The sequence below is a fragment of the Mus musculus genome, chromosome 18 (genome assembly GCF_000001635.26).
Source record: "Mus musculus strain C57BL/6J chromosome 18, GRCm38.p6 C57BL/6J".
Taxonomy (NCBI): Eukaryota; Metazoa; Chordata; class Mammalia; order Rodentia; family Muridae; genus Mus; species Mus musculus.
The window spans coordinates 9,706,943-9,730,742 of NC_000084.6; the positions used below are offsets into that span (position 1 = coordinate 9,706,943).

Consider the following 23,800-nt stretch of genomic DNA (forward strand, 5'->3'; position numbering starts at 1 on the left):
AACCCTAAGCCCATATGATTGGTGACTGTTAAAGGAACTTAGGAAGTCTCTCATCAAGGCCTCCTTTCGTGGTGTTAAAACAAGAGTCAACCTGATAGTTGGGGGTTGGGACGTGGTACAATAAATTTTCCAGCCATAAGGAGGTGCTATTTTGGAAAAATTAAAACAAACAAACAAACAAACAACAAGTCATCTCTGGAAGATCCTAACTTTAAAGTTGTATCTTGTCTGCGTTCTGTAGAGTCTGTGTCTGTCCATTGGTGATTCAGGGTTCTTAGAGCGTTCTCCGGGGCTTTTCAGCCAACACCCAATTTACACAGACGCTTGCCAACTTGAACCTCGAGGACCTCTATGCCCCCAGAGTTTTTTTTGACTAAAGGACGAATTTACTGTGGCCTCATTGCTCCCCAACTTTCTGCCCAACACTCTAGAGATGGTCTGCGTTCTAGAAACAAGCCTAGCAAGCAGTGCCTTCCGCGCATGCGAGAGGGGTTCTACGGATTTCTCTAGAATGCAGGTCGGGCTGGAGAAAGAGGGACCCACGAGGGTGCGGGGCGGCCTCGGAGGGCCGGGAGAGCGGCCGAGGGCGGAGCGAAGGTTGCGGAGGGGCGTGGGCGCGGCCGGACAAGCGGCCAGGGGGAGGGGCGCAAGGGGGAGCGGCGCCTCCCGCCCGGGGTGAGAGGCGCGCGGCGGCCCCGCGGCAGCAGAGTGCAGAACGGGACGCTAGGACTGGAACGCTGAAGGCTGCCATGGGCGTGCAGTGAGAGACACTGGTACGACTTCTCCGGGCGGAGCGTGTCCTCAGTCACCATGAAAGGTAGGGCGGCAGCCGTCTTTGGGGCTCACGGAAGGTCGGCGGAGGTGTAGCCCGGGCGCCCGGGTCGCCCTCGGACTCGAGGAACGCTGCGCCGCACAGCGGGAGCCCTCGAGGCTGGGTTTGGGAAGTGCTCAGGCGCTCTCCTTTTCGTCGGTCTCCTCAGTCCTTTAGAAATCCCAAATCGTTGTTTACGGATTTCAGTTTCCAACTTTGTAATTGAAAAAACATGCGGAGGAGATTTAGGCATCATCATTCTTCCGAGTGAGTTTGTCGAGCTTGCCACTCTCCCGGGTCCTCTGCCCTCGCCCGATGACCCTTCCGCGGTCCCAGACGTCACACTGCCACAGGCCGGCTGTTTTCCCGGGACTCGGGATGTCCTCGGTGCGCGCGCGGCACATCTGGCAACGATTAGGTGCCCGCGGAGTTCAGCTGGCTAGGAAAGTGCGTTTGGCATCTCTCTCCATCGGATCCACTGACTGGAAAATAACTGCTCCTTTCCCTACGCCCGCCCAGGGAATAGTTGTCCCCACGTGTGCCCAGAGAATGCCACAAATCTTACTGATATTGGTCCCCTAGGTGATGTCCTCTGCAGGCGGGTTTATTGGAGTGTCAGATTTTATCTTGCTTTTTAAAAGAATCTGGAGACCACGGCCTGGGGGTGGGGAGCAATCTTCAGTCTAGTGGAAACATGCGGATTTGTCAGCAGAACCTTGATTTATGTGGGAGATAAATAATTACAGTCGGACCATCGGAGATGGGGTGCGTCGTTAAAAAATAGACGGGAGTAGTGTTTACTTAAGGCTGAAGTTGCTGGTTTGGGACTGGGGTAAAACGTTTCATTCCCTGCGCGGTCCTGGGCTGAATGCGAAATGACTTCTGAGTTTCCAGCCACACCAGACTACGTGATGTGATCTGTTAGGCTGAGGGGGGCGCCCTAGGAGCTCCAGGAATTTGGAAAGTATCTTTGCTCCGTGAGGTTCGTGCTGAACTACGTGGAGATCCCGGTCCTGTGGAAGCAATCGCCTTCCAAAGGCGCTGCCGTGTCTTCACTGGAGGGAACTGCAAGGAACGTGACTGTAAGCCAGGTGCTAAGAGGCTTGTCCCAAGGAAAGGATACTCAGAACAGGCCACAACTTTATGAGTTGAGACTTTTTGTTTGTTTGTTTGTTTTTTGTTTTTTCGAGACAGGGTTTCTCTGTGTAGCCTGGCTGTCCTGGAACCCACTCTGTAGACCAGGCGCCTGCCTTTGCCTCACAAGTGCTGGGATTAATGCATGAGCCACCACTGCCCCGCTGACTTGAGACTTTTAAAACGCTGTGATATGCTTTCTTGCTCTGCCTCTGTTTCTATTGCCTTGCCCCTTATTAACTACTTAGAAAACATGTGTGTTTCTTAGCTAGAGTTCCCCTAACTCCTAAAGTGGGAATTGAAATTAGGCCCTATCCCACTGAACTACATCCATTACTTCTCTCCGATTTGTAATTTACGATAGAAAGATAGGGTCTCACTAAATTATTCAGTCTGATCTAGGGCCTGCAAGTGTAGGCAGTGAACTTGAGAACTACCTGACTCAGCCTCCCAAGTAGCTGGAGCTACAGGTACCATATGACTTATTGCCAATGGTTAAGTCTATCAGTTTCTCAGTTTTTGGCAAGACAACCCTGCCCCCAGCACCACCTCAGGCATGCCTGCGCTTCCATCAATTCCAGCTCTGGAATGCAAAACACAGGTTTTAAACGCATTTTGGATGAGACTTAATAACTCACTGGGGACCAGATTGGAAGTTCATAATTTACCTCTTGTGGTCTGAGCCCATTAGCTCTCATCACTTTCTTCCACAGTCAGGGAGACTGGATCCAGGGACTGGTGAATCTGTATGTAGTTTTATCTTATTTAATTAGTTAATTAATTAGAGAGGTTTACTCTATAACCTAAGCTGGCTCCTGATCCTTTTATTTCAACCTCCCTAGTGTTAAGATAACAGGTGTGTCACCATACCCTACTTGAAGAACTCATTTAATTAATAGCAACAGAGTTTATGTAGCCCAGGCTGCTGTACCTTTCAGTCGGCCTGGCTTCATCTCCTGAATTCTGGGATTACAGACGCTGTGCCTGAAATACTAGGTCCAGCTAAAATTTTGACATTTTACTTACTGTATTTTTTTTTTTTTAGCAGTGCTGAGAATTGAACTCAGCCCCTCCCTGCCCAGTGTAATTATTCTGATACCTAGCCATCAGTAGTAATTAACCAACCCAACAACAGGATCCTTGGGGTCCTGATTATGTCATATGGTTCTTAATTCATTTAACTTCATTGGAATTTGACTTTTCTACTCCGGAGGTTGAGGCAGGAGGATTGGTAGGAGTACTTTGCTGGTCAGGACTACACTTATTTTTATTTTTCCTTTTAAAATTTCCTAAGTGATGAAAGTAGTAAGATTATTAAATGCTTAAGCACTGTAGTTAGTCTTCTGTAGTCACCAGCTCTACATCTGAAGACTCAACTGAGGATTGAAAGTAATTGTAAAAAAAAATGTGTTGAATAGGTGCAGACTTTTATCCTTTTTATTCCCTAAGTGGCAGTGTAGCAACTATGTATGAAATATTTATTTTTTATTAGACATTGTTAAGTCATTTAAAGATGGTTTAAAGTAAGTGCAGGAAGTTATAGAAAGTACTGTGCCTAATTAGTTTGTTTGTTTGTCTGACTCAGACTCTAGCCCTCAGCACTGAGGATGCTCTACTATTATTTATTCATTGTGATGTTAGGATTGAACCTAGTACCTCCCACATTTTAAACATGGTTTCTGTCATTGAGCCACAGTCATGGTCTAGAACCATTTTGTATGAGGAACATGAACACTCTGTAATTTGTTGCTGTTTGGGGTTTGATTCTTTGGAAACAATGTCTGGCTGCTGAAGAAATCATCTTTAGCCTTCTTTAATTAAACAAACTCTGGGGACTGTAAAATTAGAGCTTCTCTCGATGAAGCAAGCATTTTTAGGGTATTCAGTTTTCTAATTCTGATGCTTAAACCTTGGTCATAGCCTCTTCAGTAACCCATTCCTGTACTATCCAGTCTGCTATGACTCAGAGCAACACCTATCTGTTGCATTTAGCAAACATCTGTCTCTGCTCTCATGTTTTCATCCCAGGAGTCTCAAGTATCAAAATAATGAAATCATTCTATATTTCCAGAAGAAAATCTCTTATTCCATGTTCAGCCAATCTCCAAACTGAATAAAATACAGTTCTTTGTTTTTTTGTTTTGTTTTGTTTTTTAGTTTGTTTCCAATTTAATTTTCAAATATTTCATGGCGCCATAAATCTCGTGGTTTTGGATAGTCACATTCTTTAAGGAAGGAATCTGACTCCTTTTGAGTTAGGTGTGTCATTATTAAATTGCATTCCTGGTTCTGAATGCTGAAAATATTGATGAGTTTCCAAGCCAGCACCACATGAGATTACAGAAGTCCAAACAGTGATTCTTAATTGTCCCAAAGAAGTTGTACAGTCAGATGAGTACTCGGGGGCTGGGATGTAGCCTGGGCAGCAGAATCCTTACTTAGAATGCCTTTTAAATCTCCTGCAAGACAAACTTAGTATGTGATGGTTCTCAAGGTAGAAGTAGAAGCATTGGAAGTTCTGTTCACCCTGTGCTGTGCAGGCCAGCTTGAGTTACTGAAACCTATCACCAAAGGAAGAAAGAAAGAAAGAAAGAAAGAAAGAAAGAAAGAAAGAAAGAAAGAAAGAAAGAAGAGAAGAGAAGAGAAGAGAAGAGAAGAGAAGAGAAGAGAAGAGAAGAGAAGAGAAGAGAAGAGAAAGAAAAAATATAGCAGGTAACACAGTTTAGCTGCTGACTTCTGCACATACACATTTGTGAAACACTGCTTAGTAATATTACTTTACCTGCGCACTGCTCAGTGGTCTATTTCTGCCTCCATCAGTTTTCTCCCACACTCAGTCAGCTTGCTTTCTCGAAAATTTTTGTGCTGAGTGGGAACCCCCTAGGAACCCCTTGTATGCAGGAAAGGAGAAATGCAGTGAGGCCTCTTTTCTTTTGCTAGTTGGGCATCGAAGCTGCCCTTTTGCAGAGCTAATTTACAACTTAATTATGCTTTTAACTTTTCATTAACTTAGGGATACTTGGCATTCTTAAGCCGTGGCTTGATTATTGTTAAGTATAGATGTTCCCTGTGGTCTACCATACAATTTCCCCCATGATTTCCATGTTTTCCCTTGCCCCAGGCCCCCAGCTTTTTGCCATGGTGGCTTATCATCAATGATGGTGTGGCAGGAATGGTAACTTTCAAGCTGGGCTACAACCAAGTGTCTAATTTTCTAATAAATGCCTATTTTCATTAAAATATTATTTCTAAACTTCTGATGCCAGGGTACTTACACAGCCTTTAAAGTATTAGCTTTTAGGTAAAACAGATCTTCAAGTTTAGTAACAGAAAAAGTATATTTGGCCTTGGGTAAACCTGGCATTGTGAATCATCCCTCTTGATGGCAAAGACTTGGAGGAAGGAGTGAGGTTCCTAGAGAGGAAGCTCAGAGTGGTGACAAACCAGCTTTCCTGACAGACAATGTGTTTCATCACGAGGCATAGGCTGTCTTAGCTTTCAGAGACTTGGCTGTGGCTACAATGTAGGAGGACAGGAAATAGGGTCCTAGGAAAATAAATACCAAAGATGATGCCCTTTCCTATACATGTCTGGTGGACTAATAATATCCCCCAGTTGTCTGTGTGCCTGTCTGCCTGTCTGCCTGCCTGCCTCCTTCCTTCCTTCCTTCCTTCCTTCCTTCCTTCCTTCCTTCCTTCCTTCCTTCCTTTCTTCCTTCCTCCCTTCGGTTGTTTTTTTGAGACAGGATTTCTCTGTGTAGCATTAACTGTCCTGGAACTTGCTCTGTAGACCAGGCTGGGACAGAAGATTGGGACAATTCAAGTGGTTGGGACAAAAGGCATGCTCCACCACCACCTGGCTTTTATTTTTCCTGTTACTAATATCTATTGTTTCTTGGGCTCCAACCATGGTAGTCATTGTTATTTGTTGCAGGCAAATAACTATTCTTATTTATTATTTGCAGACAGGCTTGGAGAGTTTGCCCTTTCAGTTCAAGGGCCCCATGTGGTCAGTGGGAAGCAGTATTCAAACTTACAGTCTGAATGCAATCAACAGAGTTGTCAAGATATTATGTTAGTCAGTTCTTTGCTTCCACTTTATGAATCTCAAGCTTTGAACTCAGGTTGACAGACTTGGTGGCTTTTTCCCACTGAGCTATCTCAGTGGCCCCTAAAAGGACATATTGTAAAAGATACTCAGGAGTAGTTGACATTCTGTTTAGAAATGGTTTCATTTGTTACTGCTGACAAAACAGTTTCTAATCACACCATCAACCCAACACTTTCAATCAAGCAATGATTTGATTTCTACTTAAACAGGTGTCATTTGAAGAGCCAAAACCAATATAGTATGTTGAAAAGTCTCTGCTGGTTGCTTAAGGGACGTTTTTTAATTACATAGCAGTGAAAGCCAAAGTAAGCAGAAATTAGTAATTCCACGTTTAAGATCTCAAGGGTACTGGGGACTCTTAACCTCAGAATTTATCATAAAAATATTTAACCACTGCTCTTAAAAATAGAATTGTGGTACTCAACATGGAGGGAGGTTTTAATTAAGCACACTTATTGGACTTGGTATTTTAAACATGGCTCCTATGTTTCCTAAATGCATTTATATCATAACTAACTCAGTGTCTTAGGAAGCAATGTTCATCACCTCAGAGGCTGGTCATTCAGCATGCTGTGTAAAAAGTAGTTAGCATTTGGCTCTACTGCAAATGAGCATTTCTCTGACCTTCTTTTCTTAAGGCGGTGCTGTTAGGAAACTTGCTGGGTTTTGTTTTTGTTTATTTATTTTATGTATATTAGAATACACTGTAGCTATCTTCAGACACACCAGAAGAGAGATTGGATCCCATTACAGATGGTTGTGAGCCACCATAGGTTGCTGGGAATTGAACTCAGGACCTCTGGAAGAGCAGTCAGTGCTCTTAACTGCTGAGCCATCTCTCCAGCTCAAAACTGGCTGTTGTTAATAAGCGATTTATTATTTGAAGGTTAAGACAACTAGCTTAAAAGTAGATGATCCATGCTTTAAATGATTACCAACTCATGAAGTATAATTATGTTGAGCAAGCCAAAAAATTGGACCTGGCAGTTTCTGGATGGCCACAAGAGTGTGGACTAAGAAACCAGAGTGCCTGGTGAACACAAAAAAGTACTGAACCATCTAGGGCCTCGGATTTTTTGTGAAATTAGAGCAGTAATTGCTATCTACCCAAGAGAGCTGTTTTGAGGGTGAAGCATGTCAGTGTAAATCAGTTATTCAGAATAGTGTCTAGTGTTCAAAACTCACTATTGTAGTCACTGTAATAGAAGACTGTATTATTATAATCTTCAGACAGTAATTCCTGGTTATGAAAACTTTATATTAATTTAATTGAGTGATAGAGTTAGGACCTTGAAGGCAAGTCCTCAAAGTAGTTTTCAAACTACAGATGTATTGATACTGCCCTAGGGTAGGAATGAGCTGTCTATGGGAAGATGTGTTGGTACTGTGCCCTCTTCAGATGCTGTAGTTCTTCCCACTGTCATTCTTGTGATGGTATCAGAATCAGGCCTACCCAGAAAACAGTCACACAGGGAATAATGGAGTAATGGTACAACTTCCCTCTTGATAAAATAGTGGTTGAGTATTTAATTTACCCAAGAACAAAAATTTCCCATGGGTCTGATGATGATGACAGAATATATTTTTAAAAAGTTAAAAGCTCTCTCTCTCTCTCTCTCTCTCTCTCTCTCTCTCTCTCTCTCTCTCTCTCAATCTCTCTCCCCTTAGACCATGCATGTGTACATACATGCATATAATACACAGGCCACACATGTCAAAATCAGAGTGCAATTTCTAGGATTCAATTCTCTCTTTCTACATAATGGGCAGAGCTTAGTGAACCAAACGGTTGAACCTGATAATTTTAGGACTCAGGTTGTCAGGCTCAGAGACAGGTGTCTCCATCTACTTAGGAGTTCCATTGACCTGATGTCAGAATGTTTTTAATGAAATGTGTCTCAAATTCAGTGTCCAAGTTTTTTTGCTTTTGTTTTTGGTTTGGTTTAGTTTGGTTTGGTTTGGTTTTGGTTTTTTGAGACAGAGTTTCTCTGTGTAGCTCTGGCTCTCCTGAAATTAGCTCTGTAAACCAGGCTATCTTTGAACTCACAGAGATTTGCCTGCCACTGCCTCCTGAATGCACCACTACCCGGCTCCAGTGTCCAATATTATTCCATCTGTCTTGGTTACTTTTCTACTGCTGTAACAAAGCATCTTGACCAAGGCAAATGATGAAAGAAAGCTTTTACCTGAGAGGCAAAGTCAAATGAATCATCTCTGGGTTCAAGGCCAGCCTGGTCTACAGACCAAGTTCCAAGACAGCCAGGGCTAAACAGAGAAAACACCCTGACTGAGAGGGTATGGGGTGAAAGGAGAAAAAGCAAGCAAGCAAGCAAGCAAGCAAGCAAGCAAACAAGTATTATATTAGGTTTATATTTTCACAGTTCATGACCATCATGACCAAGCAAAAATGTGGTAAAAAAAATGTGGTAAAAAAGAGCTGAGAACTCACATCTTGATTCACAAGCAGGAAGTAGAGAGAACACCAGGAAATGGTACTAAGCTTTTGAAACCTCCCCAAGAAATACATCTCCTTGAATAAAGTCAAACTTCCTAAACCTTTCAAAACAGTTCTAACAACTGGAGACCAACTATTTAAATATATGAGCCTACGGGGACCATTCAAACTACCACACCTTCCCCAAATTGCTTCTGTCCGGTGTTTTGTTACAGCAATAAAGATATGACCTCCAAGAAATCACAATCACAACATGTATCAAGACAGATATAACTAATAAGTTTTTAACCATATGACATCGTGTCTGTTTCATTAGCAATGTCAATTATCCATTAAGGTATCTTGTATTCCTATTTATTATTTATATTGGGCTACCACGTCTTAACTGGTTTCCAGTTTTTGTTGTTTTTACTGGTGGTACTTGGGATCACACTAAGGAGCCTGAACATGCTAGGCAGATGCTCTACCATTGAGTTACACTCCTAGCTCCAGTTGGGATTTTTTTGTTGTTTTTGGGTTGTTGTTGTTGTTGTTGTTGTTGTCTGAAGAAATATTTGGTATATACTTTCAATGCAAGTCGATGTAGAAATATCGTATAACATGAATGAAGCTCATCCCCAAGGAACTTACAGGCTGGTGGGCAAGATTAAGACAGTGCATAAGCAACTGTAATTATGGGTAGCAGGTAGGGCATGCCCTAGGTGGGTATTAGGTAGACAGGTTAGGGACAGAGATATTTTCTTTTGGAGGACAGATATGAACTGATTGATAAATTAGTGATAGAAAATACATTTAATTTACTCAAGAACAAAAGTTTCCCGTAGACCAGTAATGACAAAATATATTTTTTAAAAGTTTTAAGCAAGCTTTCTTTGTTTTCATTCTTTCCTTTTTTGCCATGTGAGTGTGCATGCATACATGTGTATAATACACAGACCATGGCACACATGTTAAAATCAAATCAAAGGGCAACTCTCCCCATGGCAGGGGGGCATGGTAGAACACTTTTAATGCCACCACTTGGGAGGTAGAGGCAGGTCTCTGTTAGTTCAAGGCCATCCTGGTCTACTCGTGAGTTCCAGGATAACCAGGGTGACTTAGAGAGACTCTGTCTCAAAAAACAAAAACAAAGACCAAAAAATCAGAAGAAGAAGAAGGAGGAGGAGGAGGGGGAGGGGGAGGAGGAGGAGGAGGAGGAGGAGGAAGCATACTGCTAAGTGTCAGCTTTCACTTCTTGGTGTCTTTTGGCTGGTAACTGCTGAGTGACCATGCCTTCCCACCATGGTGGATGGTATCCTAAAACCATGGCTCAAATAGACCCTTACTTAAACTTTTGACAAAAATGTGGCAAATACAAAGTCGTTGAAGAAAATGTCTTCAAAGAAAAGCAGAGGATGAAATTGGGCTACTGTGATATCAAGTGTGATTGATATTCTAGGCATAAGAAGATCAAATTCAAAGTACTCCCAGGTCCTGGTAGTATGACCATCTATCCTATCTACTAGACTAAAGGAGAAGGATCACAAGTTCAAGGCTATTCTAGGCAATTTAGTCAAAGGGGGTATGCCATCCCACTTGTAGAGTGTTTGCCAAGAATATATGTGCTCATAAGAGGAATTACAAGCACCACCCCCCAAAAGTTTCACCAACCTTGGTAATTGTTTAGAATATTGCTTTAATATAACTTAAAATAATCTAAACTTTAATTTCAAAACAGTAATAAATACTTGGGGCAAGCAATACTCTTTACAAATAATTTTTGGAGGATTTCATACATGAGCATTTATATCATTTCCATCTGCCCTCTCCCCCCTCTAACTTTTCTCACATCCTCCTACTCTCTCTCAAATTCATAACATCTTTTAAAATTATTGTTACACACACACACACACACACACACACACACACACCATGCACAATACCCTATTTAGTGTTGCTCATATTTCCATATGTGTTTATGGCTAGCCACTTGGATAACTCAGCCCTGGAGAATGGATGGGTGTCTGTAAATACTTGTATACATACATATGTACATATATACATATGACCACATACAGGTAAATGCATATATGGATTTCTAAACATATTCATGTATTTCTAAGCAAAGGATATAGTTCAGAGGTAGAATGCTTGTCCTAGGCTGAATCCTCAGTCCTGGGGAAAGACATAAGAGAAATCTCCTGAAATAATAATATAGCTTTTTGGCTTGTTTTGGGGGCTGAGAATCAAATCCAAGGCCTTATACATGCTAAGCATATATTCTATCACTGAGCCACACCCTCATCCCATATACCTTTGATTATTGCCAACTATCTCTTTTGTTGTTGGGTTTTTTAGTTGTAGATGGTTGGTTGGTTTTTGGAGGAAGGGTCTCCTGTCACTTCGGATGGCCTCATAGTTACTATGTACCCAAGGATAGCCTTGAATATCTGTTCCTCTTGCCTCTACCTTCCAAGATCCTTAACTATTGCCTTCCCTCAGAGACTATTGATAAAATTTCCCAAATGCTCAGCAAATAGAGTCAAGCCTATGACTTGTTTGGGCATCTAGGAATGTCAGGAAAAAGAAAAATTCAAAGGCTGATGGGACTTGCAAATATTGGGGCAAAAGCCATAGGAAAAAGGATGAATAGTTTATATTTTTGTATGTTCTAGAGGACAAAAGGCTATGGTGTGGTCCTAAACTACTAATATTTCAATTAAGATAAATAGCCCTACTTAACCTAGTAGTGCAGACCTGTAATTCCATCTTCTCAGGCAGGAGGATCACAAACTCAAGGCTACAGAGTGAGTCAAATGAAAGTAACTTAAAAAAAAAAAAGTAAAAATCAGGCAGGGGATATAGCTCAGTGCAAGAGGGCTTACTTAGCACACACTGGGCTTTGGTTGGATCTCCAGGACCACAAACAGCCAATAATTATGTGCAGTATTATGTTCAGTTCTCAAAAGATTTTTTTCTCACACTTTATAGAGCAAGCTATTTGTCCTAGGTTGTCTTCACAGTCCAGTGCCCACAAAGGAGATACAACAAAGCCAGTCTTTGCAGCCTAATCTCTTTACAGCTTGCCACTCTCTGAAATGTGTTTTTGTTTTTATTTTCTCACTTTTTTGTCCCTGAAAGGAGCAGTGTTGCTCTCCCACAGTTCATACCATATAACTATGATGCGTGCCTTGCCACCCAGGGCCAGTTGTGGACAGCCTAGAACCTCTGAAAACCTGAGACCTCTGCAGCTTGGAACTCTTTACACAAACCAGGCTGGCCTTGAATTCACAGTGGCTTTTCCTCCTTTACTTTCTGAATGTTGGGTATGAGTATACATTACCATACATGGCTCACCTTCTCCTCTCCTCCTCCTCTTCTTCCTCCTCCTTCCTCTTCCTCCTCCTACTCCTTTTCTTTATGTGTTTTAAATTATGTGTTTGTATGTCCATGTGTGGGTTTGTGCTCATGAATGCAGTTCCTAGAGAGGCCAGAAGAAGGCATAAGATCTCCTGCCCTGGAGTTACAGGCAGTTGTGACTCATCCACTCTGAGTGCTGGAAAACAAATTCTGGTCTTCTGCAAAAGCAGATGCTTAACTGACTTTGAAAGGTAGAAAAGGAGGATTCTACAGTCAACTTTTTAAAGCACAGAGGGAGACAAAGGTAAACTGTCTCCTGTGTTCCACCTCTAGGCCTTGGGATCTACCAGGTATCATTTTCCAAACCCCTTTCCCCTCACAAAGAAAACATGAAAAATTATTGATTTAAGACATTTCTGTACCAAGACTTTTCTTGATAATCCCCATCAGACGTTATTACAGAACTTTATGGGAATCTTTACATCTCATAGAATTCTTTTGATGTTCAGAGTTGGATGCAATAAACAAATGTTGGAAGAATGGTGAATCTTTTGGTGATGAGAGTTAAGATCAAAAGTAGGATATTTTCTTTGATCTGAAATGTGGGTGGGTCTTTTACCCTCTAGTCCCTCACTGCATCCTTCAGCTCCTCACTGTATCCTCTAGTTCCTCACTGCATCCTTCAACCCCTCACTGCACATCCATCAGCCCCTTGCTGCATCCTTCTTGTCCTTACCATATCCTTCAGTCCCTCACTATGTCCTTTAGTCTTCAATGATTCCTTCAGCTCTTCACTATTCCCTTCACAGTTCTGGGTATTAAACTCAGATCTTCATGCTTGTAGGGCAAGCATATGACCAACTGAGCTATATCTTTAGCCTTAGAAACTGTACTTTAATTTTACCGTTGGGGTTTCCCCTAAGCTAATAATATGCAATACAGTCCTTTTGGCAATTCTGGGCAGCAGCAGCAGCCCAATCATCACAATGAAAACAATCAATATAGAGTACTGAGTTATAGGCATTTGTAAGCTACTTTTAGGTGCTGGGAATTAAACTTGGTCTTCTGTAAGAATACTAAGTGTTCTTAACTGCTGAACCATTTTTAGCTGCTTACTATATTTTTAAGCTATGATATTGGGTTGCTTCCTTCTGACTACATCTAAAATAGGATATATTAAGCCTATAATACTTTTAACACATGATAAGTTTATTAGGATATAGCCCTATTTGTTGTAATTAGAGGAATGTGTATTTGATCAGGGCTTCTGGTAATGGCATGGCCTGACCTTATCTTTACAGTACCTGCTCTCTCTAGACCCTTCTCTTGTAGAAATCCAATGAGCAGCTCTTGGTCCCTGGGTGAGGAATCTTGTCATGTCTGAGTTCAGATGACTTGATGACTCCTAGTAGGAACTAATTTATCGTGACTTATAAGTCTCTTGTCACTACTGTGATTCTATATCTAGAAACTCTACAGAAGCACTGCCTGTTGTCAGGCTGGGAATCATCTGTTAACCTCACTTATCTTACAGAATGGGGAAGAATCTCATTGTAATTTCAAGAGCAGTTTTGGGGTTCTGAGATGCTGCAGTAGTTGTTGAGAGTATCTAAAGGGGACAGCTTGAGCTGTCCCTTAACTTAGCTTAGACAATTGGTTAATTCTGCCATTCATTCAACAACATTGTATTAAGCCCCTGCTTTTCAACAAGCCTCATTATAAGCAATGGGGGTTTATTTATGTCCGTCTGTCTATATAGGAAGTACAATGATAGCAGTGAACATATATGACCACATGTGTGTACACATGTAAATAAGTGAAGATGGTATCAGGAAATAATACCGAAATGAATGGATATGATAGAATCTGGGTAGTCCAGTCTAGTTAGCTAGAGTCTGGATTGGAAGCCATTATTAAGACGGAAAAGCATTCTAGCCAATGCAGAGGGCCAGTGATCCTCCTCAGAAAGCCCGGGGAGGTCCAGGAGCAGAAGGAAAGCCATTATAATAGGCTTTTTTTAAGGGAAGAGAAGGGTGTGTCTGGTTGGGGCCAGGACAATTGCATCCTGCCCCCATTCTGTGCTACTGTGTCCCTGCCAGGGCTAACACTGTATGTTTTTTTTTCTACAGACGACTTTGCAGAGGAAGAGGAGGTGCAGTCCTTCGGTTACAAGAGGTTTGGTGAGTCCTGGCAAAGCTTGGTTCCTTCCCCTCACTTAGTCTAGGATGCAGTAACAGACTTTTACTGTGCTAACGTAATGAGACTTTGACACAAGTGAACAGTTGGGACTTTGAAGTCCAATTGTAGTTCCAAATTGAGCTTCAATGTGACAGGTGGATGATTGTACAACTTTGAGGGTTTTTGTAACAAGAGCTGCATCCAAGCAAATAGAAGTGATGTGATGTTTATGTGTCTGCCGAATACAGACTACAGACAGCTCGACTGCCAAATACTTTGAGAATGGGAAATCTGTGACCAGAAAGGAGCAGAATACTAAGAAAGTCCCTCTGCTGGTATTCACAAAACAGCATTTCCTGTGTCTTGCCTAATCCTAGACCTTATACTCATAAATTAGTATTAGATGAGTGGGAGGGAAACTTCTTCCAGGAACCCAACTGAGTAAGAACACTGTGGGAGTGTAGGTAATGCCCCCCAAAAGGTATTAGCATCTGTATCCCTGGAAACTGAGGTTACATGGCAAAAAAGACAAGCCATAACTAAACTGAAGAGTTTAGGATGCAAAGGTTATTCTGGGTTACCCACCAGCCCCCTAATTGCCACAAGAAGGAGTCACAGGGAAACCAGACTGGTGTTTCTGACTGACTGAAGCAGAATTGGAAGGGTCCTGAAGTCAGGGAATTCTGGTAGCTTCTAGATGCTTATGAAGGCAAGGGAGTGGATTCTTCCTCTAGAGCTTCCAGAGGGAGGGCAGTCTATATTACCTCTTTATTTGCGCCAACTGAAGCTGACTTCAGTCTGTAAGAGGAGAAAAGTGTCATGTTTGAGCCTCCCTGTTTGTAGGAGCCTGATATAGCACCACAGAGAATTAGCACTTACCCTCTGTCTCCCCAGTACTGTGCTTATGATCTCTGCTCTTGTATAATAAATAGAATGCAAGGTCAGAACACATTTAGTTAGTGCCAGATATCCATGCATTAGAACCAATTTTCATGCACTCTTGGCTTTTAGTTACTTTTGGTGGGGCTAACACAGGCAAGTTCATCTTGTTGGTATGATACATGATTTTGCCATGAAGGTTAAACTGTCCTCAAACTTAGAGTTCTCATGCTTCTGTATGCCAAGTGCTGAGTTTTTACACAAGTGCTACTATGGACAGCTTGACTTCATTTAGATTTGCCAGAACCTCAAGGGAAGAAATCTATGGTGTGTATGGTAACCTGTTTTAGCAGCCACAGGGAACTCTCACCCCTGCTGCAGAACTTGATCTCTGCTCTGACCCAGCTTTTCAGGATCTCTAGTGGGGCTGAGAAACATCAGTAAAGCATTGCTGCTCCATCCACACAGTTCAAGGGGATGAAGGAAACAGCTTGTTTTTGTGCCTTGGTCATAAGAAAAAGAAAGATGAGTGGGGTGGGCGTGGGGGGGAATATAAAGAGATTCTAAATCTACTTCCTATTACTTGAAACATCCTGCCTGAACTTTGATTAAAGTTAACAGCCCCCAGCTGCTCTGGCTCCATAATTGTTGTAGCTTTTTTTTTTTTTCTTTTCTTTTCTTTTTTCCAATCTGGAGCTAACATACTTGTGTTTCTTTCTGAAAAAAAAAAAAAAAAAAAAAAAAGAAATGGGGCTTTAATATGAGAACATAGCCACACAAGGGCCATAATTCCCAATTCATGCCCAAGCAGAGCAGCCTGGACCCTGACCCTCCCACCTCCTCCACACAGCAGCAGACTTCTCGTCCATACCATGTGTTGTTCTGATTTCCTTTAGGGTGAGCCACTGAGTAGGGTTATAGTAGAATTGAAGAGGAAACCAAGAATTACAAAGGAACACAAAACACATGGACTAGAAAATATTGGAAAATAAATATTGGGATTACTATATGTTTTGGAATCAGTAGACATGTGAAGAACTGAAAGAGGTTTTGAGGTCTCTTGTAGTCCAGGCTGGCCTCAGAATTGCTGTATAGCAGAATGCAGACTTGATCCCCAACCTCCCAAGTGCTGGAGTTACAGGTATGTGCCAGCCTGCCTGGCTGAGAAAACATGATGTAGTCATGCATGCCTGTAATTCTAACAGTTCCTAAAGTTGAGGCAGGAAGATCACAAGTTCACCTTAGTGAGACCTTGACTCTGAGTGTAAAATCTTAAAAAGGTATAGACTTTTTAAGGTGTTAGAGCCCTAGCAGCTAGCAGCATGAAGATCTGGGTTCATTCCCTAGTACTACAGAATAAAAACATTAAACAAACAAAAATTAAGGTTACAGAATTAAAAAGGTGACACAGAAAACATTCCGTTAATTTTATGACCACATTACTAGTTAGGAGGGTGGGGAGCTGGTGCAAAAATAAAAATTAGCACATTTTGAAAAGAATTTTAGTTTATGGGGTTAAATTACACACTGAAATTGCCAACTGGTGACTCAGAGTCTCCTCATGTAATGAACTGAGAAATGTCCAAAGAGCATAAACAGAAAGGAGGAAGAGAGTAAGTAAATGGTACCAGACAGAACAGACAGAAAATTTGGGCAGGCCGGGCAAATCCCAGCACTTGGGAGGCAGAGGCAGGCAGATTTCTGAGTTTGAGGCCAGCCTGGTCTACAGAGTGAGTTCCAGGACAGCCAGGGCTACACAGAGAAACCCTGTCTGGCTCCTGAGCCTGAAAAGGTGGCACACACCCTTTATCCTAGCCCTTGGAAGGTGGAGGCAGGAGGGTCAAGGGTTCAAGGTCATCCTCAGCTACATACTGAGTTTCAGGCCAGCTCCATAAGACCCTATCTCAAAACAAACAAGCAAACCAACTAACAAAGGAAAAGAAAGATGGTCCTGCTGCGGAGTTTTGGGGTTGTGTTTCTAAAACATAGTGAAGTCTTCTTCCACAAGGCTGGAGTAGAAAACTGCCTTTAATTCCACAGATGTAGAAGGTGAGATGTGGGGACACTGAGTCCTTCGTCAAGTGAATGAGCTGGATCTGAGATTAGAAAAGTCTGTTTTCTATCAGGCTCGTGTCTGGGATGGGATCTTACATTGGGTTGAGGAGACACCTCCGCCTCTGTGCCTGAGAAGAGCATCCTGCAGCCTAGGAACCCTAACGTGGGTCTACCGTCTCTATCCAGGCCTCCCACTGGGGAAGCCTGGGCATTGTTAACAGGTTCTAGAACTCTGACCAAGTTCTTAAAAAGGTAAATAGGTTTTCAGTGTAGTTCTTAAGTGCAACAGAACCGTAGAGCTTATTTCCTTAGGCATTTGTAGGGTTGAACATACTCTTTGCAGTCAGTTGGTGGAGCCTAAAAGGTGGAAAGTGTTTGTCTACATGTGGGGTAACCTGATGGGCCCTTCCCCTGGTGACACTCGTTACTGGAAAACACTTGTTGACACTCGTGAGTCTTAGCATCCTACCCTTGTTCCATAAGCTGTTGATACCATCAAGGTAGAGTAAGTCTGCCATGCAGGGCTTTGGTGCAGAGGGGTCCTGGTACACAAGTTCTGGGTAGGCAGTGTGCTGTATTTCACACTTGTGAAGTTTGGGGCTATTAGCACTCTTGGCATTTTTGTACACAACTTCAGAACATCCAAGTGTGAAACCTCATTCCTAAGGAGTTGGGAGTAGTATGACTTTGCCTCTAAATATGGCTGTTATGTTGACCTCCATTTTTGCAAAAAGAAACTGGATACCATAGAGAGAGTTGTATTATTGTCTTATTTTAGAGATGTCTTATTTATACAAATAAAAACAACTTGAATGGCATACAGATGAGCTAGGGGTTAATTACCTCAGATAATTACCAAGTAGGTATTTTAAAAGCTATTCATCCATAGTTACTCAGAAACATTTACTGTGCAAGGTCCAGGTTATTTATATCATAATATTGATTATTTTCCAGATTCAGCACAGATTACAGTGAGGGAGAAAATTTTTGATCTTTGGTGATATAGAATATACTGTATCAATTTTTTTCTTGTACGGTTATCCCTTGTTTATTTAGAGACTCGTTATTACATTTGTCTCAACTAGGTTTGTTTTCTTTTTGTCTGTATGTCAAAGTTGTTCTGTTCGGAAAGTTCTGAAACATGTCTAAAAACGATGACAGAATGAAGCCTGACAGTTTTGCCACTGATTTGTTACGTAACAGAAGCCTCAACAAGAGGAAACTTTGAAGAGATAAATAAGTGAGCATTCTCAGAGTTTTTTTTTTAATTTAATTTTATTTGTAATTCATTTTTTATACTCCATATTCCATTCCCCACCTCTTCCTGTCCATCCTCCGACTGACTGCTCCACATCTCACACCTTCCCCCCCCCCCCACCCCGTCTCCTTGTGGATGCCCCCACTCCCCACCTCGCCTGACCTCTAAACTCCCTGGGGCTTCCAGTCTCTTGAGGGTTAGGTGCGTCATCTCCGAATGAACACAGACCTGGAAGTCCTCTACTGTATGTGTTTTGGGGACCTCATATCAGCTGGTGTGTACTGTATGTGATCTCAGGGGTCCAGGTTAATTAAGACTGTTCTCCTACAGAATTGCCCTTCTCCTCTCTCCGAATGAACACAGACCTGGAAGTCCTCTACTGTATGTGTTTTGGGGACCTCATATCAGCTGGTGTGTACTGTATGTGATCTCAGGGGTCCAGGTTAATTAAGACTGTTCTCCTACAGAATTGCCCTTCTCCTCTCTCCGAATGAACACAGACCTGGAAGTCCTCTACTGTATGTGTTTTGGGGACCTCATATCAGCTGGTGTGTACTGTATGTGATCTCAGGGGTCCAGGTTAATTAAGACTGTTCTCCTACAGAATTGCCCTTCTCCTCTGCTTCTTTCAGCCTTCCCTAATTCAGTGACAGGGGTCAGCTGCATCTGTCCATTGTTTGGGTGCAAATGACTGCATCTGACTCTTTCAGCTGCTTGTTGGGTCTTTCCGAGGGCAGTCATGATAGGTCCCTTTTTGTGAGCGTTCCATAGCCTCAGTGTCAGGCCTTGGGACCTCCCCTTGAGCTGGATCCCACTTTGGGCCTGTCGCTGGACCTTCATTTCCTCAGGCTCCTCTCCATTTCTATCCCTGTTAATTCTTTCAGACAGAAACTATTATGGGTCAGAAGTGTGATGGCAACCCCCTCCGTCACTTGTATTATCAGGATTTTCTGTTTTCTGTGATTTTTGGTTTTTTTGTTTTTGTTTTTGTTTTCCTTAAAGATAGATCTTTATTTCAAACTCTAATCTACCAAATTAGCATTTCCCACCAACTCTGGGGGCGGAGACCTTCACAGGCTTCACAATCTTTTGTCTGGGTGCTGCCTTTGTGGTGGCCTTGGCAGCAGCCATTGCTGTCTTCTTTGATGCCTGCTTAGCCTTTTTTACTTCCTTGGCAGCCCCGATAGCCTGCTCCCGTTGGGCTTTCCTAACCTCTGGCTTCTGATTCCACTTGGCCATTATATCAGCAGGAGACGCACCAGTGATGGCTCGATGGACTTTGACTGCACGGCGGGTTCTTTTCTTTTGAATTTCTTCCGACTGCCCTTTCTTGTGTTTTCTTCTGTAGAGGACAATCCAGTTTATCTGCAGAGTATTCCTTTTGGAAAAGAATGCAGACTCACATTTTGCATTTAGAAACTGGAAAACCTTCCCGTTGGTCCTGGAGTAGTGCCGCCCGTGTCCCGGGTAGATCTTGTACATGCTGGAACTGCACAGCTCGACCCTGGTGCCTGCGTACTTCATAGAGATGCATTCTTAGGTTTTAGTCAGGCTTGGGAGTCAGCATCTCTTGGCCTCACTCTGCAGAGCTAATTTGTGTAAATTTGGTTACAGCTTGACAAAGGACCTTTTCTGAGCCATGAGACAGGCATTCGCGTGTGCCTGTGTGTGCAGAGGTTCACTGTGTAGCCCAAGCTGACCTCAAGTTTATGGAGCTTTCTGCCTTAGTCTCTTATTTGCTGGGATTACTGAAATACCTTATTGGAGAAGTCCTCGCTATTTTCTGTATTTAATCTAATGATACCTTTTACTTATTTACCAGTCTCTACTTTCTTTCTTTTGTTTTGTTTTGTTTGTTTTGTTTTTACAGTAAGGGTATTTTGTATAACCTTGGCTATCCTAGAACTAGCTCTGTAGACCAGATTGGCCCTGAACTCACAGTGATTGGTCTGCCTCAGAATCCCAAGTGCCACCACCTGACTAGTTCCTTTAAAAAAAAAAAAAAAAAGTCATGCTTTCCCTAAGAAAGAGCTAGAGATATAACTCAGTGGTAGAGAGCTTGCCTAATCATTGTTTGCTATGCCCTAGGGTTCAGTTTCTAGCACCACCAAACAGTAATTACAGAAACAAAATAAACCTCTCCATGGCTCTGGAATCCCTCATTATCCCACTTAGTATCACCCTGGATATCATAGATGCTCTCTGCCCCCCACAACCTATTTGGCACCTATCTGTGTTGGGGGATCTGTAGACCAGCTTGGTTTCATTAATCGCTTGCAGTGTTGTTTTTGGATGATAGCTTGGTTTAGTATACATGTCCACATTGGAATGATGAAGGGACAAAAGCTACATGGTTCAGCTTATGAAGAGCAATGTTGCATGCAGCTTTTGCTACCTTGCTAAGCTCTGGCCCCAGAGAATATTAGATCTGAGGATGAAAAACACAGACCCACACATTGCTTAAATTCAACCTTCTTGGCTCAGCTGCTGGGCACCTCCAATCTACCCCAGCTAGTGCACCCTTCCCAGTAGTCTTAGCTCTCAACCTGCCCTAGCTTCAGTTGCTCAGCCACCTTCAGTCCCAGCTCAACACCCCAAGATCTCACATGACTGGTTGGCTTTTCCCCCTCCAAAGCATGTCTAAAACTCCTTTCCTCTCTCTCCTGCATCTGCTAGCTTGCCTATGAGGACCTGGAAGTCCTACCTATTCCACCTATGCCTCTGGCATCTTTATTGATGGATCGAGAAACAATTGGGGAACAGGACCTTAGCATCAGAACCAACCCCTACAGAGCAAGGGCAAATTTAAAGGTTATAGTGAGTAACTGTGGGCAGCTGAAAACATTTGCTGTTTGTGTTTAACAAACCAAACTTGGACAAAATTGCTTGGGACAGGGGAGCAGGGTTTTTGGGGGAATGTTGTTAATAACTATGAAAAATATATGAAAAATCACAAACTGAAGTAATAGCAAAATTTAAAGGAAATGTAGCTTACTTTACTATGAAGAACAAGAGGGCTGGTAAAAAGTGAGTGAAAATAGTCCAAAGGAACTGATGTGTTACAGTGCCAGGTCGAGTCTCAACAGCACACTAGGCTGAGACAGTTCGACGTGGAAGAGGGTTTATTGGAAGGGAGAGACAAGGTGGTGGAAGAAAGAAGAAGGTGAGAAGAGAGAGAAAGAGAGGAGTGTTCCCCTTATTTATATGAAAAATGACATAACACAGGTAAAGGTGGGAGGTGAGCCAAGTGTATTCTGGGAACATGGTAGCTGTCATCTTGACAACATGTCTGTAGGTCACACTGTCGCCTATGTGATATCATAGGTTTGGGAGGTCCTGATGCCAACGGGAACCACTGAAAAATGCTCAGAAGTTACAGGGTTATAGTCTAGAAGAGGGGTACAATTGAAGGCAGCATGAAGATTGTCCTTGAATCATTTTGTTTATCCACAACTTCATGGGTGTCTTACAGTTATGGTTTCAAATGGGCCTGGCTTTTCCTTCCCCTTGAAAAATAATTATGAGCCAGGCGGTGATGGTGGAGGCACGGGGAGGCGCGGGGAGGGGCGGAGGGAGGCGGAGAGGCAGAGGCAGAGAGGCAGAGGCAAGCAGATCTCTGTGAGTTCAAGGCCACACTGGTGGTCTACAGAGCTAGTTCCAGGACAGCCAGGGCTACATAGAGAAACCCATCCTATAAAACAAACAAAACAAAGTTGAAAAAAAAGAATTATGGGTTGAACTATTATTATTACTGTTACTTGTATTTTAAGAGCTAAGGCTTTGCTATATTGCCCAGACTAACTTTTGAACTCCTAGGTTTTGAACTTCCAGACTCGGCCTGTAAGTGTAGCTAGGACTATAGGTGTGCGTCATCCACACCTCTCAGCAAGATCCTTTAACAGGCTACCTCACACAGTACACAGCAGTCCAAGCCGCCTGAGAAGTAGGTGCTCCCTCCTTTGAGGCCATCCTCTAAAGGGATAAACTTCAACTTGAAGCTGCTTTTAGATGAGAGGCTTACAAAGGCTTATAGAAGCAAAATGTCTAGTTTGTTCCAGCTCTTTATTTGAGGATGGAGTCTTGCTATGGGTCTCAAACTCCTGTCCCAAACTCCACAGTGCTGGAATTAGAAGTGTGTGTCTTCTACCACATCTGGCTTCAGATACTAAGAAAGCAAGGGTTGGAAACATATCTCAACAGTCCCTCTTGCAGCAGACCAGGGTTTGGATCCTAACACTCAAATAGTTGCTCTCAACCAGGGGTCTACCATCTTCTTCTGGCCTTTCTGGGCACTGCATGCATATGGTGCACAGACATGCATTCAGGAAAATCCTGTTACATAAAATAAATAACTCTTTAAAAATAAGTAAATAAAAGCATAGAGGACCACTTAGACTTCTGGAAGATCACCACAAATATATGCTGGAAAGAAATATTAGTTGTGAGCCCTGGTAAATTTCCACTTTCACTGCAAAAAACAAAAAACAAAAAAACCAAAAAAAAAAAAACAAAACAAAACAAAAAAACATGGTCTCTCTCTTCCTCTTTGTGTGTATGCATGTGTTTGGGTGTCTTTGTGTGTGTCCTGGTGTGTGTGTGTATGTGCATGTTGAGGTGTCTATGTCTATGTGTGTCTGGGAGAGATGTATGTGTGTCTGGGTATCTGTGTGTGTGTGTGTGTCTGGGTATCTGTGTGTGTGTGTGTCTGGGAGTTTATGTATGTCTGTGTGTGTTTATGTATGTCTGTGCATATGTCTGAGTATGTGTCTGGGGATTGACTCTAAGCTCTCTCCTGTACTTAGCCCCGTCTGCCATCAGCCACACTCCCAATCCAATGCAGACAGCTCTTCCAGATTTTGCCAAGAAGACACTGAGCTGTCTTTGTAAAGTTGCTCAAAATGAACACTTGGGTCTCTCCTCTGGCTGTTTGAGCTGTTTTTCCTCATCTGGGATTCTTCCTAGAAGCTTGGATTCAGTTTTGAATTTGTAAAGAGTGTTGTGTGTCATGTGCCCCCCTTGCCCTACCCCACTCCTTGGGAAGACTGACACCTGGAGTGTTTAGCTGGGGCAGTAATGGGAATGTCAGGAATCCAGGAATGTCCTCATTTCCTGTGGGGAGCATCTAATTGAGCCCAGCATGAGGCTGTCCTTTAAGCTGTACCTTTCTGTACCCAAACATCTCTGAGTAGAGACAGCACAAGAAAAAAGGCTAAGCCCGTGGGAGGCAAGAGCAGGGGAACTGGGTTCAGGGTTTGACTTGGTGCCCTTTGAAGGGCTGCTTTGAAATGTTCAAAGCCTTTTGCAACACTTAGTGGGAGGGGTTATTGATTCATATTCCTGATTTTTATAAGAATTTAGTGTTAGATGGCATGTGGAGAGATGGACACCAAATGGTTCTCAGGCAAAATTCTCCTGGAAGGGGGTGGCTCATCTCACCCATTTTGCTGCCAAGGAGGCAAGTGGGGTTCCTAAAACTAAAGGGAAGTTTCCTGACTGTTCCCTGTTTTCAAATAATTTAGGGGCGATTTCATCTGTTTTGTACCATTAATGGTATTCACAGCCTCATGTACCAACCCCCACA

The 23,800-nt window shown here is 42.7% G+C and overlaps 1 protein-coding gene and 1 pseudogene across 1 annotated transcript in view; one reads left to right on the plus strand and one right to left on the minus strand.

Annotated features, from left to right (window-relative positions):
• Positions 1-705: 705 nt before the first annotated feature.
• Positions 706-23,800, plus strand: part of Colec12 (collectin sub-family member 12) — a 170,348-nt gene continuing 147,253 nt past the window's right edge. Inside the window, exons 1-2 of the mRNA NM_130449.2 lie at positions 706-817; positions 13,979-14,029. Coding sequence (NP_569716.2) covers positions 811-817; positions 13,979-14,029 — 58 coding nt within the window. The 5' untranslated portion in view covers positions 706-810. The remainder of the gene's footprint in view (positions 818-13,978; positions 14,030-23,800) is intronic.
• On the minus strand, positions 14,751-23,798 carry Gm17430 (annotated as a pseudogene).